This window comes from Thermobia domestica, chromosome 12, assembly GCF_964235325.1.
Source record: "Thermobia domestica chromosome 12, izTheDome1.hap1.1, whole genome shotgun sequence".
In the NCBI taxonomy this organism is placed as follows: domain Eukaryota; kingdom Metazoa; phylum Arthropoda; class Insecta; order Zygentoma; family Lepismatidae; genus Thermobia; species Thermobia domestica.
In genome coordinates this window covers 147,231,178-147,248,412 of record NC_137465.1, presented here as the reverse complement: position 1 = coordinate 147,248,412, position 17,235 = coordinate 147,231,178, and the positions used below count along the sequence as shown (strand labels likewise).

Below are 17,235 nucleotides of genomic sequence, written 5' to 3'. Positions count from 1 at the left end.
GTAGAAACTGTATATGAAATTAAATGTAATTATTAATGAAGTTTTTCTGCTGTGAGAGCTACTGAAGATTCCTTCGTGATTATATTATACTAGTAAAATTGAACAGCAGCAGTAACATCATTCTATCCTTATCCAGTTGACAGTGTGTAACAGTAATAACCAAAGCCATTCTTTTGCTTTAATTTTGTGCAAGGAAATAGTCAAGCTTACATGTAGATATTATTATATTAGTAATTGTATTATGTGTTGTGAATATTAGCAAAATATATGTATAATGAATGCTTTAGGTACAAACTTCTAAAAGTGATTGATCAGATCAAATTAAACAGAAATCTTATAAGGAAGGTCGAAAAAGGCGCCGAACGTGTAGAAGAATAAATGTTTAAGGATAGCCGCCAAACGCTTGTGTCTCATTTGTAAACTTTTACTGTAGACTGCGTAGTGTTTTCACTTTAAACATTAAATATTAGAAACTTGAAATTAAAATTAAAAATTGTATAGAAGTTATTATATATTGGTTTGATGCAACAGTTTGTTCCGTTTTTGTGAAAAAACTTAAAACAGTTGCCTTCTTAAACATAAGATTTAATTAATAAAGTATATGCTGTTCTGTTTTTGACCTTTGTCCATCTTTCCGGTTGCTGCAAAATCCCACACTTACAGGAGGCCTGAGATTTCTAGCGAAAGATAAGTGTTGTGAAGCGATCAAAATAATTAATAGTCTTTAAGGCACAAGGTCGGAGGGGTAAGGTTGGTGGACCAAACATCCCAGTCAACTTGTAACAGTTTGCGAGGGTTACCAGGCACATGTGATGTAGCATTGCCGTGAGGGAAGGCGCCTAATAACCTAATTGCATGTGTTAGATATAGATATAGTACTACACTCGTTTTGTTTATGGATACAAGACAAAAGTAATATTTAATGTATTCTTTGTGCTCGTACCTATTTCGATGTATCGCTCTTTGATGATGCAGCAGGCCGAATGCTCGGCTGAACAATTAGTTTAGATAAATAATGGAATAGCATGATCAATAACTTGATTAATAAGTTGTAATTTACAAAGAACAGAAATTTTACAATCAAGATTTTTAAAAATAAAATTTTATAAGAAAAGAATACAAGATGTAACTTGAAGAACCGGAAATAGAAGTCAAGGATGTCTTAAGATATTTTACACCGAAAAAAAAAAAAGCACATGATCTGGTAATTGTAATAACCAATACGAAAAACGTGGAGTCGCGTTAGTTACAACAATATAACGTGCATATAACAAGTTTTACATTTCATTTTTAATTTCGAGTTCCTAATATGTAGTGTTTTTAATGATAACAACACTTCGCAGTCTATAGTAAAAGTTTTCAAATAGGATAGGAGTAAATGTTCATAATGAAAAAGAGCAAATAAAAATGTAAAGAACGGACGTACAAACTACAGGAACGAAGATTTGTCGATTCGAAAACGTTGGCAATTGCAGACGAACTGTCATCGAAATTGATTAAAACAGGAAGAAAAAACAACGCATGTTTTTATTTATTTATTTATTTATTTTGTTTTTTTAAAGGGCAATTCTGACTGGATTGGGTTTACAAAAGGTATGAGGTAATGGCAAGCGTCGATAGACTTCGGGTGGTTCAGACTATAAGTATATTATTATTATTATTATTTGGTATTGAAATCCACTAGAAGCTATTTTTGTTGTTCTTCTTTCAGGACTTGCTATAGCATCTGCGTTAGTAACACTAGGAAATCCAAGAAAGGTCAGTATAGACCCAGCGGGAAAAGCAGATGGCAAGTCAAAATCTCGTAAGTCAGTAACGAGTCAGCATCCGGACAGTTGTATATAATAATTGTGTATATATATGCGTGTGTGTGTGTGCGAGTGGGCTGAAGTGCTGTGTACAAAAACTATTTAAAAAGCAAATACTTTTTAAAAGTGTGAATTGACAAAAATGTTGCATACTTCAGTTGTGTGCAGACGTATCACTCTACTTACTCATTGAAGACTGAAGTGAATATTGAATGCCTAGAAATTGTTTTGCGAGTGAGGGTGATGGGTGTTTGATGTTCAGTGATAACCCAAATAGCAATTCATGTGTGCTTGTGTGTATAAAGAAATGTGCGCGAAGAACGTGTGTGGTTTTTATGCGTTGAAGATGTAGATTGACTTCGAAAAAAAATAATCCTGCAACGTTCTTAAGTCGAAGAGAATGCTTTCTTTAAGCTTCTTAAAACTTTTTAGTTTTTTTTGTACAATTTATTTATCTCATGTATAGTATATGTATATAATGTAAATAATGTGTGACATGTGGTGCTTTTTTTCAATAGTTAGAATTTTCAGGGTTTCATTACATCACATCGCAAGTCATGTAGGTAAATAGACATTGTGCCGTTTTTATAGTTTTGTACTCTTGAGTGTATGGTGATGCAATTCATTGTCTTAACTCCTAGTATAAAACGTTTTACTAAGAAAGTAAAATATTAATGTTTTCTGTAAAGAAGAGTATTGTTTCCCAAATGTATTTGTCACATATCACATCAGCCAAGACTTGTTTTATTTGAAACTAGCAGAAGTGTCCGTTTCTCGCAAGATTCAACGGTATGAAACTGAAACACAATATGATCATTCGAGGAACATGTGAGAAACTATAAATTTGAAACCTCCCTCCTTCCTCCCTTAGGACGCATAGAAAGATTCTTTAGCCTACAGTCTCTTCCATACCTAAAACTATTTCAGGCCAATACTATGGATATGTATACGGGACAAACATATAAAACGATAAACAAACATTTAGCTTTATACATAAGACTAGTAAGCCTTGTTCCTTATTTAAGTCTTCTTGATTTACAAAGCAAAATCATAATGTGTAAGATATGATACCAGGATTTAATGTAGTGATTGAGTAATAATAATATGGCCGACGAAATGGGCGATTAGTATACAGTGTAATTCTCAGATAAATGATTGATAATCACACTTAAATCACGTGTATTGGATATATTTGGTTTTATGACAATTTATTCACTCTTACATAATTTTTAGTCATGGTTGCAGTTATCAAAAAAATCTTTTTATTCCATATAAAAAAATAGTAGTACATAAAATATACAATTTCTCGTTGTCGATAATTACAGATTATTGATTCACTCTCAGATGTAACCTTTATTACATACAGTTATTGAAAGGGAAAAAAATGCTCTTTTGCATTCAGTGTGACAAAATCGCATTCGATTCCTGGTGAGAGTGCAAGTGGATCAGATCCCGTATTAGATTGTAGATCCAAATCTCTTATGGCCTTCAATGACGAATAAAGAAAGACGTATTGTAGTGCTGTATACTATGGTTTAAAAAATCATTTTCTTTAGAAATTCTTCCACACTTAATAGGCTGGTAACTTTTATGTCTAGGATTTCACTAAAATGTCCGAGCAGCGCCGCTCTACAGATGACTGTATAGGGGTGCTGTTTTGAGTAATATTGCAGAGTCAGTATTAGAATCGCATGTTCTTTATTCAATAAGTTTGAAACGATTGTATTCCTTGGTGGTTATTAAAAAAATGAACGAGAATAGTACTCAGATTTGTTCATTTGTTCTGAAATTATTACAAGAAGAAAAAAGAAAAATCAGTTTACTGGCGACTACACAGACTAGTTCGTTTGAAGATCTCTACACGCTTATCTGTTATAGAAATGTATCAAACGAATATTTGTAGTTTCGCAAGTTTTGTATAAGTGGAACGGATATGCAAATGTGAGAGGTGATTTAAATAATAATAATAATAATAATAATAATAATAATAATAATAATAATAATAATAATAATAATAGATTACATGGATCTGTTTTGTTTGTTTGACGTCTGAGGACACATGAGATATGCACCTCTGGTTTAATGTGGGAACTCGAGCAGTTATGCTGCTACCGGGAATCGAACTCTGGTCCATCACTCAAAAGCAAAAGTCCTAACCATCTTTGTAGCGGTGAGAGGGATAATTCTTTGAGTCTCATACCAAACAAGAAAAAGAATAAAAATATTCTTGCCATACCGAATATCGAAACAATAACATAATAATTTCAACAATATTTTGAATGTACCGTATATTTTTTGATATTTCAGTTTGAAAGAAATCTGATGATCCTGTGCTATCTCCACCTCTTCCTCTTTGTCCAAAAGTAAAATAGTTTGTTCTGGGCAACGCTGTAAACTTCCAGGGTGATTCCTTTACAGCAAATCGTTGATAAGTAAGCAACTTAATAAAAGAGTTGTTCTGTAAGCTTAGAAGTGTTATTAATTTTATGAGAAAAGCCTGAAGTTTGATAGTTTGTAAGTTTCTTGCAAAGTTATTCAGTACTTGAGATTTTTTTTTTTTTTTCATCCCATGAAGGACATTCCATGTTCAAGATCATATGATACTATTTCTTTTCCTGTTGGCATGCAGAGTCGAATATACCTTTCCCTTATACGCTCTTTTTGTATAACTTCGGAACGAACTAATAAAGAACATTAAAGATGTTCGTGGACATTTGTTGACAATTGTCTGTATTGTTTCCTGGACATTGTGCATTCCCTGAAATTAACATTCCGTAACTTAAATCGTTTATATACAGGCGAAGGAGTTAAGACATTGTCTTGCATAACTACCTGTTTTTAATAACTGTTGTGTTAAGACTTTTTCTGTTACATGCGTTCACTGTATGTGCATGTTTTCCAGTGCAATGTGTTACTGATTCACAAAATAACTTATTAATGCCAAATAATTTTTACTAAAGACTCTTTATTAGTAAGAATTTTAATCTATTTAATTGTTTATAGGGAAAGTAATATTTAGAAGGAGTTGTATTTTTGCAGACATTTTTGTTTATTTCTTTATTTGTTAATGGATTTTCTATTTTTAAATAGATATTTGCTGTTTTACACGAGGTGCTTTTATTGTTACCCTAATTCGTTTTTATTTTGATATTATACAATACACACAGTTTTGGGAAGTCAGTTAGTAAAATCTTCGTGTATTATGCAAAATTTGACGTTATAGACTATTTGTCAGTATTGTTTTGCCAATTGTACAGTTTCCTTCTGTAAACACAAGAATGCTGTACAATTGTATAGTAGTACTCTGTTTCAGAAATTACGGAACTATCATTGATTTTTTAAAATATCATATAGTATAATCTGTATGTTGGATATTTGCTAAAGATGGCTGTGTGCAGATCTGTCCGCCAACTGATATCCGTTATCCGGAGTACTATTCTATAGAAAATTGACACCGTATATAATTGTAAAAAGCAAGAATTAATTCTAAAATTACAACAAAAGTATGCTTCTATATTTAGTTGTTTCAATATATAATTAATTTTAATTGGAAGTATTGAATCTGTAAGAACACTTTCGTCGTAATTTTCGGATGTTACATAAAGTTGTTACCCTGCAGTATTGTCCGGATAGTTGACCATCCCTAATATTTTCATGTGTTTGGCCTGCTCAGCTTCTTTGGACCACTTTTACATCTTGTAATGTAAGAAGTATGCTTTAAGTGTCAGTATGCTTTAATTTTAATCGTTTACAAGGCTTGGATTGTTCTTCAGAACTTAACAGTATATTTTGCAAATATATTGGAGGGTGTATATTTTGGAGATTACGGAAACCTTTTGCTCTGTGAATGACTTCTTCGTTAAATTTTATATTTTCCCTTGTTTTTGAATTTTATATTTTTTGAGCGCATATAAAAATTACAGTAATTAATATTTTATTATAAGTTATTTTTCTTATTTCTTTCCATTGCTCAGTTATTATCAAAACTACCAACAAAGAAACGTTTAAATTACCTAGGTACTAGCGAAGAAAGAACTTGTTTCAAGTCGAAGAAAGAAGTGGTTTTAAGATCAGACTTTTCTCAAACATGTTTTGGTGAATGGTAACTGAACAAATGGTACAGAATCATTGATGTGATGATATAGATCTTACAAAGGAACAAAAAATTACTCGGACAATCATAAGCTCTCTAAGCCATGATTAGCGTTTTAATTTCCTTTGGAAATCCTAGCAATAAATATTTTTTTAAAAGATTTACTATTATTACTATTGATCGTGTTTACATAGTATACGAGTATGACGAATTTGTTAATATTCATTAACGATTTCATTATTCTTTAGTGAAGTGTATGTGTGTATGTTTATAATTCAACACTCACTTAAAATTACTGAGGTTTTTTTTCTTCATCCAATCATCACTTGGACATAATCACTTACTGTTAAAAAAAGGAGCATTACTATCTATCATTTCAATTAACGATTACTGCGGAAAACAGTTTTTCATATATTGAAGACACCTTTTAATTACATCAGCACTTTGTATAGCAGCGATTTTAATCTTAGCCAGATCATCATCGTAAATATTCTAGTATTACCGCATACATACGCAGCTACAATGTTCTATATTTAGCTAATTTCATGCACTAAAATCCTTCATTAATCAGTGGGCAAATAATAATAATAATAATAATAATAATAATAATAATAATAATAATAATAATAATAATAATAATAATAATAATAATAATTTCCATCAATCACCTTCTTCCTTCTTTTGTTTTACATGCTACCATATTTTGTATTACGTCATTAGTAACATAGGCTCTTTTCAAATAATTTGTAACCAGTTTGTTTTTAATTTTAACTACAATATTCAGTACGTACCTCTTGTGATAATTCTCTTTTATTGTGTTAGTGATAGTAAGTTTTTCGACAGCCCCTTTCCTACCTTCATCCGTAGTTTAGAGAATTGCAAGATGTTAAAATGTTTCCCGCAACGTGTGCTAACACTCCTAATTGATATTTTATTCTATCCAGCTGCTTTTTCCCGTCGTGCCGTCATCGTCGTATCCAAAATTTTACATTGTTTTTCATTATCTTTTTGTAATATACGCGTTTTTGCTTTGTATACGAGTTTGTTTTCGTAAAATTAACGTTTTTTCTCGAGTTATTTAAATACCTGTAACTTCTAATGAAGTATCTGTAGATACTTCATTTGAATCACGACTCAAGGCTTTACGACAGTGTAACATACACAGTTAACATACAAAAGGTAAGTAACAGAAAGAATTTTTGCCTACATTGTCCCGAAGAGTCCTCATTTTGGATTTTTCAAATTCTTATTTGGCAAATTTAGAATTCTAGGCACTATGTGTGAACGTCATCCTGAAAATGTCATGTTGATCTATGCAGTAGAAAAAAGAAGTTGTAATTGCCTATAATGCGCAAATTCTAATATAGCTTCTTTCCATTTGGAAGATAATTTTCTAGATAATAATCACATGTGTATAAAATATATGTTTGTACTATGTTTGTGTCTTTTTTTTAAATAGTACGGTGAAATAGCATAGCATACGAATACTATTATGTCAGACTTTTGCCTGTTATTAGCATCAAAATGGGTTACTGTATCATGTAAGTTCATAATAGATGTCAAAGATATCTTCAGGACTGGAACACAGGCCTAGTTTTGTCGTATGTATATTTTCTCTTAATTCAGAAAGATTAAAGAACTAACGTTATATGTTGTGACACGCTTATATAGTTTGAAGGTAAACATTAATTACTACTTCGTATTTCATTAAGTGACATTTGAAACTACCTCACAATAACAGGAATAAATATGGCAAAACTTTTGTAGCATTGAAAATTAGCATTTCCTGCCACAGATGCGTTTTTTCGGCATATAAACCTGTCGTGGCACACCAAGTGTGGGAATTGCAGCATAGCACGGAATTTGCGATCATAAAAGAAATTATTTTACTATGAAGCATTTGTTTCTATTAATTAGTTTTATCCGAAGTGGAGTTGTTACTCAGAACAGAGGCTCCTACAGGCGAATTAATATTACAATAATTAAGTAAAATATTCGAATGAAATTATAATAGTGCTCAGTATGTATATGAAGCTTACTGTGTAAAGAAAGTTATAACAATTAGTAATCTCAAAGTAGCTGCAGGTAAAAGTGACGATGCCTTAGTTATTAATAGTGCTTGCGCCTGATACAAAGGGTCCTTGGTTTCAAGCCATGCTAAGTTTGTGCTGAACAGCATTGTGTCCGTGGGATTTTTCTGCTTTTTTTTTCCACAATTGTAGTTCCATTGACTCTTTCTTATCAGTAATAATGTGATTGACTTACATTAATTGTTATGAGAGTCACCTTTAGTTTACAGATATAATGGCGGAATTTTGAAGATCTAATTTAATTTAATTTCAAAAAAAGCTGCTGGAGAATTTTGTGTGTGTTATTTTATTTACGTTAACTTATCGGAGTTGAATTTAAATACTTTGCTGTAACATAGACATCAGATTTAAGTGTCCTAGAGTTTCTACTGCATGAACATATTCAATAATTTATTTTAAAAATAACTAATTGCGTGCATAATTCTGACACTAGAAACTATAAACTTACAATAATTGAAATACAACACGTTTTCTTTGTGGTGGATCTCAAAACATTGTGTTAATGTAGAGCTACAACACATTTTTTGTACTGCTATATATATATATATATATATATATATATATATATATATATATATATATCTTCGCTTCTTTTTCCCTTACTGTAGCAAACTACACATCATTTAGTAGGACTTTTTTTTTTTTTTGCAGTTGCTGACATGTGCATTGGACAGGCTTTAGCTTGAAATCGCGTGGGGGTAGCGTTAGATGAAAGTAGACCGCGCACAAAGTACTCTGACATATATCCTGACTGTAGAAATTGCTCTGCAGTACATATTCTCAAGTCTGTGTACGCTCGTTCTTCTTGTCCAGTGATGTTGTAATACACAGTTAAAGAATTGAACACGAATATATCTATCAGAAGAAAAATATTTTCTCCATAATCCTTCGTTGTATGGCGTATGCTAGGAGACAATTATCATGTGATCCTGTCAGTCCTTCCCATTCCCTTCAGATATTCAACAACATACTTGGGTTTCTTTCTCTCTTCCTTTGGCACTTGGCCTTTCTTTCTACGTAGTTTCTCGTGTTTCACGCATTGGTTATGTCAAATGGTTTGTATTTAGGTGTTAACAAGGTGAACGTCCTTGTTACGCCTCCATTTTAAGTACAAAATATTCTTGTCAGACCAAATTTCAAATTCTCCACGTTTCAGTCTTAATGTGTCAGGCGGTTCACCAGGTCTATCGTATAATACGTGACGCTATATTTAAGACGCAAATCCCCAATCTACGTGTCTCCTGTACAAGAGAAAGTGAATGTAAGAGACATCTCTCAACATGAAAATATACTCTTTCGCTTATATTGATTGGCTATATTGCGTGAACTCTGCTCGTCATATGATTTAAACGTTTAAATACTTCGCTCGGCCATAGTTCGTCATAGATTCCAGTGGGTTAATGATTATGTGAGTCGTCTTTAGCCTACAGACATAATGATGGAACTATAATTTCGTTTCGAAAAAGCTCTACAGACATTTTTGTATGTGTATGTATATTTGCGTATGTACAATTTGCAAAATAACGGAGCCGTAGTGGAACAATATCCAGTGCAACAAAGTAGTCAGTGTTCTTAATGTATTATTTCCTGACGCGTATAGTTCGACTGTCTTCCTCAGTAATGGACGGTTACATAATGCAATCGTAAACAATATAGGAAAGACATAGATTTCTTTTTTTTTTTTTTAATAGTAATATTACTTTTATATTTTCAAATTATAATAGATGTTTTCAAGTTTCCCGTTATTTAAAAAGAAAAATGGCAAAAGTATATCCACTAACACTTTATCATAATCATTTCGAAAATGAGTCACTGGAGATTAGAAATAATCATTAAAAAAAGAAAATGTTCTTCGGTTGTCGACTTTTTTTTAAATCTTAAATTGTTTTTTTTCGCCTCTTCTGTCTTTGTATTCAAGTCTTACTATCTTTCACTATCTTTGTCACAGTTTATGGTTTCTCGTTTCCTTGAAGGATTGTCGTTCGCAGGTAATATTACAGAATCGCGATTTTCCCGCGATTACAAACCAGTACTACCTCGGATAACTGGAATTTTGGTTAAAATAGGTGGTAACAGTCATTTCATTTTAACATGAAAAGGTTTTCGGAATTCTTACGTCTTACAAAAATTGTTCATTTTTGGAAAAACAAAATTATGGTTATCACTATTATTAGATCTGATTGCCAAATTGTCAGTCATAAAATACTCAATTTTCTTCATAAATCCGTTAATTTGTGTGGGTTGAAGAAAACGTATTAGTTTTGTCTCAATGTATATAAAGAGTGATATGTACGAGTATATATTTAGTTTCAATTTTACAGTCCAGCACATTCCTTTACATAGGTATATGAATGAGAAGATAACAATTTAAACATCGAATAAGCAAAATTAATTTTAAAAATTTATATATTTGTAAGTTCAGTGTTGATTGTTGAAGAAATCTTCGTATTATGTTCAAGGGACGAGTTCGCGTATTGTCCGTTTCAAAACATAAGAGTCTTGTCTGACACCGCTATCAAAAGGGCAACCCAACCTTTGTTAGGACGGTGGTGGTTGGACCTTGACAGATATCCGATGTCATTAGATAGAAGAAGGAACAAGAAAGAAAGAAAGAAAAGAAAAAAAAAGGAAACCTGCAAAATAAAGACAATGTTATTACTGTTCGTGATAAATGAAAATAAAATAAATCTGGAGAAAAGGGTGCGTTTGGCAACTTATTTTCCTCTTTCTAAGCGAGGACGCTTATTGTTTTCTTAGGTTTGTGGCTTGTTCGAAGGGAACATAGCCGTGCGGATGTTCTGTGCATTTTCAAGAATCGAGGCTTTCTAGTTCTGAAACCTAGGTTACTACCCCTTTCCTTTGCTTTTATAGCCCTATTATAAAATCTTCCACTGTGCAGAGATTTAAATTATGTTAATTTGTAAGCTTAGCCCCTATAATAAAAACAAAAATGTCTGCAAATGTTTCTTTAAATGTGTGTATTTCTCTTAAATGCGGAGTATGGCTCTCATCATTATATTGTAGTAATTTACAATAACTCAGATTATGCTTGCTTGACTGTGCATAACTTTTGTTTTTCTGCTTCCAGTTGCCATTTTCTTTTATCATACTCTGTTGTGTTGTTTTACGGTATTTTTTTTGAGAGAAAATAGTTTTTTTTTTTTCTAAAAATTTAACACTTAATTTTGCTTTCCGTCCTCGGGACTATATTTGAAAATCAGAATTTGGAACTTACTGTAATTATCGCAGTTTATCAAAGAATTACGATTAAGAATATCTCTGAAGGATTGCAACGAGGTTATATATTTCTTCTTTATTTTTCTATAGAGTAAAAACTCTGTTGTTATTATTTTTTTGTACTACTTTATATGACTTCTGCTTCATAACAGAAAAGTAAGAACTGTTGTATTGTTCTTCGTTTCCTGAAATTTGCTTTAATTTATGAAAAGACAGATGTTTACTAAGCAGTTGTAAAGTTGAGAGGTAAAAGTAAATAAAGATAGTATAGTAGCCAGGTAATCGAAAATGTAATTTGAGTTTTTTTCCTCTCTTTCAAATTTCAGTATAGAATTGTGCATTTATCAATGATTAACATCGTTGCCAAATATATTATTATTACATTAATTGGAGAGTTCCGTTGATCCATATCGCATGTTTTTCTTTTCTTGGTAAAAAAAAAAATGATATATTTCTGTATAAATTTTAAATATATATTTCAAAAAGAATGTATTACATTGTTTTATATATTTGTTACAAAAATGCGTAGCTATTTTGGAGAGGATTAAACAATTGACTAAAGATAAATCTATTTTTCTTACCACTAAATCAATCTCTGCTTTGACATTTTAAATCTGTGAAAAATATAGTGAATAATGAACATAGTTAACGAATTCGTAAGAATAAATTACTGTGTATTTATTACGTACAATAGAGTTGATATATTCATCGTCATAAACTGTTTATCAACAAATATTAAAATACATTTACAAGTATATTTGAAGCCCAAATTTAAAAGAAAGAAAAGTGTGAAATGTTGTTTTGTAGGATCATTAAATTTCATTACTATCGTAAATACTATCTTTATGCTGCCTTGTACAGAAAAATAACTTCTTAATTTGAAGTACTAGAAATTATTATTAAAATTTAAAAAAAATGCGGAATATATTTACGCATGATTTTGCTTTCGTTAAGACTTGCAACATTCTTACTGAAGTGTTGTTTCGTTTCTTTATGGAAAATTTACAGCAGTGTAATTTTGTGTTTTCTTTTCCTCATTTTATTTATTATTATTGACGTAAATGTAAGATCAATGATACTTAGATTTTATTGATACAACTGGCCGAAGAACCATGTGAACCGTATATATAAATTCGTGTGTCCGTACTCCACTTGAAAAATCGTTAAATGACTAATCTGAATTAAAAGCAAAGTTCCCAATTTCTTTCGTTTCTTTCTCTATCGTTCCTTCTGGTCTAGTGGCTAGCGCTTGTGCCTTTAATGCACGTGGTTCCGGGTTCGATTCCGGTGGGAGAGCACAAAAATTTAATTTTACAATCGTTCACTTCTATTAATCATGCGTCTTCTTTAGCCTAAAGAACATAACTGTGGACGTAAAAAATATCATTTCATTTAATTTTTTAAAACTTAGAATACTTGCAATTTTACTTATATATTTTATCATGAATAATGATTTTGTTTAATATTTTATTAAAAATTCAGTATCTTCCTTCATATTCTGTAACTTTGGTGTGTGCAACATATACTACTCGAAATGCTGCTTCACAAAGGACAAGAAATAAGATTGCGAAATGATTCCCATCCGGAACGAGTGATAGGAAGGACGATGTTCTATAATTCAATAAACACTATTCTTTTTTATCTGAAAGATATCGCCAGCTTAAATTGTATCAAGTAATATGATTCTTTGGCCAGGTGTACGTTTTTCTTAAAGAAGTATTTGTATTGTAAAAGCGGAAGTTTTTCGAAAAATGTTCCGTTATTTCAGCTCTGTACTGCCGTAATTTTTTTATCGTTATTAGTTTTTATTTGTCTGTTTTGATGATATAATACAGATATATACCTAGGTACATTCAGATTAAGTTGTGACAACAATTGGATGAAGAGAGAAAAAGACACTTGGCCAATAGGGAAGTTATATCGGTAAAAAATATACGATTTTATTGCTACTAGCTAAAGGAAGAAAACTTATCATATGTCTTAATTCTTGAATGTTTTCTTCTTTTACCTTGTAACAATAACATTTGCAATTTTACCGGTGTGACTTCCTCCAAGAGCCACTACTAAGTAACCGAGACAAAATGCTTTGATTTAAAAATATGCGAACGTAGCAAATGATCTTATGAGAGTTAGTGACAATTGTATGTGTGTATTTGTGTACAGCCTTATTCAAAAAATTCCTAGGTAACCATGTCTTTTTAAAAAGCTGCATTTTCACAACCATAATTAATAAATCAGTTTATTAATTTGCTTCGAAGTAACAGCCTTCACGTTTGTTTCATTTACTTATGCTCATATAGAAGAGTGGTGAAAATTAGAGAGATGGGTGGTCAGTTGAACAGGACTGTACATTTATATTCTATAAACTTACAATTTACCGTGCAGGAATAATAATTAGAAATGCTATATATTTTATGCTTATATAATTTCGTTAAGTGAAATATGAAGACACATGTTCTTTCTACAATAGAATATTTTCTAAGAAGAATACGCAATAAGTTGTTAATTGTTGTTAATCATATTCGTAACTGATTGTATCCCTTTTCAGTTTAAAATATATATGTGAGTGTAATTGTTATCTAACTTCACTTTTTTAATGCTGTATGTGTGAAAATAACAGTAAATTATAAAGGAATGTATCTGTAGTGTTGGATGATCATTTACGTAAAGCCTTGATTTCATAAGGTTTATCCAGAACAATTTCCATTTTTAAAAATAGGTTAATCTTGAGCTAAAAGGAATGTGTGATGGAGAAATAGTGAATCATTTCTTTAGGAGATAGTGTCATATGAAATCATGTATTTTAACGTCAGATAAAACACTGTGAAAGATTCTGATACATTTTATCAATTATTCTACCCTTTAATTAAAGGGATATTTCCGTGTTCAATCATGTATTGTACAAAGGCATGCAAAAGTATTTACAGTGATCATTTTCTGAACACTTAGAAAAAGAATAACTTAGTCTTCGATATAGTTAACCATAGAGAGAAATAAAGATTTAGCAATGCATAGTAGCAACTATTCAAAAGCTATGAAGAGATTATAATCATTATTAAAATTGTTTTATTAAAATAACGAGAAAGATAACAAATTTTAAGTAAAATGATCCGTTATAATATCCTTTTAATTTTTATAAATCAATAATTGATCGAATATGAAGTTTCCTTAAAAATTATATAGTTAAGATACTAATTGATTTATTGTGTTAAATTTCCTTTTTCAGTTGTTACTTAATTCGGTGGTTCATAACATTTTATTTATTTATTTTTTTTTTTTGGCTAACAACACTTTTCTGAGCGTTGGGTCGCGGTGGCTCAGTGGTAGAGCGTTCATATCTAGTGCATGGGGTCGTTGGTTCGATCCAGCTCACACCAAGTGAACTTTGTAGTGGACAAACACCATAGGTGTGTGCTTTCTCTGGGTTCTCCCGTTTCCTCCCACTTTCTTCATTCCACCATTTCATCCATTTCTCATCATCAGCGTCTCCTTTGGCCTAGCCAGCATAACCGTGGGACGTAAAACTAAAATATTTCATTTTTACTTTTCTGAATACCCACGACAACGCGACACACTTGTGATTTTTTTAAAAATAAATAATATGAATTATTCGCGCATGCGATTGGGAACCATGTCTTAGCTCATGTATGAAAAATGTAATTAAGTAAACCATAGCTCAGAATGCAATAGGCCCTATCAATTTTTGATATACACACGAACAAGAATCCAGATTTCGTATATTATCTTAATATTGTAGAAATCTATATAAATAAATGGTTCTGTTGAAAAAAAAAAATATTTTAAAAGCAATAGAAACAAATAGGATTTTAAAGTACGACAAGTATATTATTGACTACGCGTAAATGAACGAATAATTGAGAGAAATCACTAGAATATTTCTGATTCAGCATATACTGTTCTTTTTTTCAATTCTTCTACAGAAGTTTCGTAATTGAGAAGTTTATATGAAGCTGCTTTTGAAACGAAAACTGAGATATAATATTATATATTTCCTATTGAATTTTACTCACCAATTCATTCTTTTGCATGCCATTGTACGATCAGATTCAGAAATTTCTTCCTTTTGTGCTCTATCTCGTGCCAAACATTTGCATCCTGTTGTACAACTAATTCTAAATTAACATTGTGTATATGTATGCGTGTTGTATATAAATCTGGAAAGTGTTCTCTAGGACATTATTAAATAAAGTAGATAATACGCTAGTAATCTTGTATGCTGAATTACGGCTCTGAAAATTCTGGAAAGGGAGAGTTAGAAGTATCGTTAGAAAAGAAAAAATATTTTTAAATATTTCTTTCATTGAAATTAAAATTGACGATAGAGTCTTTAGTGCAAATATTATGTTCTTGCCTTATTTTATATATATCGCATATACTGTAAAATATTCAATCATAATTATCCAATGCAATCCACTCATTTCTAGTTAATTGGAGAATTGTTGTACTGTTAGAAGTTGTTTGCTGGTAGCATCGTGTTTTTTTTCTTCCTCATTCTCCAGAAAGTTTGTAATTTTGATATATAGCTCGAACAACCAAATCTTTAGTAGGAATTTTGTCATTTTGATGCGTAAGTCGAACAAGCGAAACTTTTTTCAGTGAAATATCAATTTGTACTGGTCTTATTTAATAAAATATAAGTTTTTAACGCACTTCAGAATCAGGTTACCTTTATGGCATCTGCTTTAAATACACAGAAGAAAACACCAAGAAAAATGTATTTATATCTCAGATCTCAGATATGGTTTGTTTTTACATTTTGGTAATTAAGAAAATTTAGAAGCAAACCGTAGCGTAGTGAATCCTTATGAAAAATGAAGTTTTAAATCGCGTTTATCATTCTGACATGTAAGCTCTTAATTATAATGTAGCCTTGGGGCATAATGTCATCATCGTCGTCAATAGTTTTCTTCCTGGTGGTAGGTTTATACATGCAGCCTCCATGCTGTTCTGTGGATTGAATAGATCGTTAAAAGTACGAAGTATTGGGTTTTAAAGTAAATGAGCCGCGATGATTTATAAAGTAAGGTATTTGTTTATCCTAGTTCGGTCGCTTAACTCAATGTTATAAACGTTGAAACCATGTTTTCAAGTTTTAAGTTGAGACTATCGGACAATATTGATGAGGTGTCTTGAACGTTAAACATTATTGCAGGTTGAAAAATTAACATTGTACTGTCCAAAGTCGTAGGAGCTGTAGAAAAGATGAGCTTCAAGAAGAACGCTAAGAGGAATGTAGTAAAAATTCGTGATTTTTGAGGGTTATTCGTTAGTGTATCTTCTGCAAAATTAGTTAAATCTTTTTTACATTTTTTTTTATTTGGATACTTCTGTAGTTTACAGAAAATCACGTTTTGTAAAATAGAGAAAATTTTCAAATCCTTGAGACATCCAAATTCGCTGGAAACTACGTAGCATTAGGAAGAATTAATGGTCAAAAGTTTGTGAATGACTAAAAGCGAAATATTAATAATTCGGAAATAGAAAACAATGGTTTCTTAATGACAGAGTAACTATTTAGAGAGAAGAATTAACGCATTTTTAACATAAAATAATTAAAAAATGCACAGTTTCGACAGTTCTTTAGTACTGTCTTTGTCAATAGAATTAGGTCACCAATGAGCTCATCGATTCATTTTTGTGGTGTAAGGCTAGATAAAACAATTCAAACTCTTAGGCAGACTGTTTTCTTTTTATTCCTGGATGTTACCTGCAGTGAGATATTTCTTAATGAAGAACTAGGGACAACAGTCCGAAGATACGTTTCAGTGCACCAGCTTGAGAGATTATTACATAAATTATTGAAGTTAATGTCACATTTTGAACGCAGATAACTTAAAAAGACAAAAATTTGATATGTATAAAAAGCATTCAAAACATTTTGCACAATCGGCCATAAAAGACGCCCACAATGAAAAAGGAAGTAGACAGTGGCACCTGCCAACGGTTTGTCATTGAGTTCCTGTTCAAAACCAGCGATTACCCAACC

General features: G+C 31.3%; 1 protein-coding gene across 2 annotated transcripts in view; it reads left to right on the top strand.

Annotated features, from left to right (window-relative positions):
- Window positions 1-13,258, top strand: part of dsd (attractin-like protein dsd) — a 99,268-nt gene extending 86,010 nt beyond the window's left edge. For both annotated transcript variants that reach the window (XM_081734228.1, XM_081734227.1), the window contains exon 21: window positions 1,712-13,258. In XM_081734228.1, the coding sequence (XP_081590354.1) occupies window positions 1,712-1,845 (134 nt within the window). In that variant the 3' untranslated portion in view covers window positions 1,846-13,258. The remainder of the gene's footprint in view (window positions 1-1,711) is intronic.
- The last annotated feature ends 3,977 nt before the right edge of the window (window positions 13,259-17,235 follow it).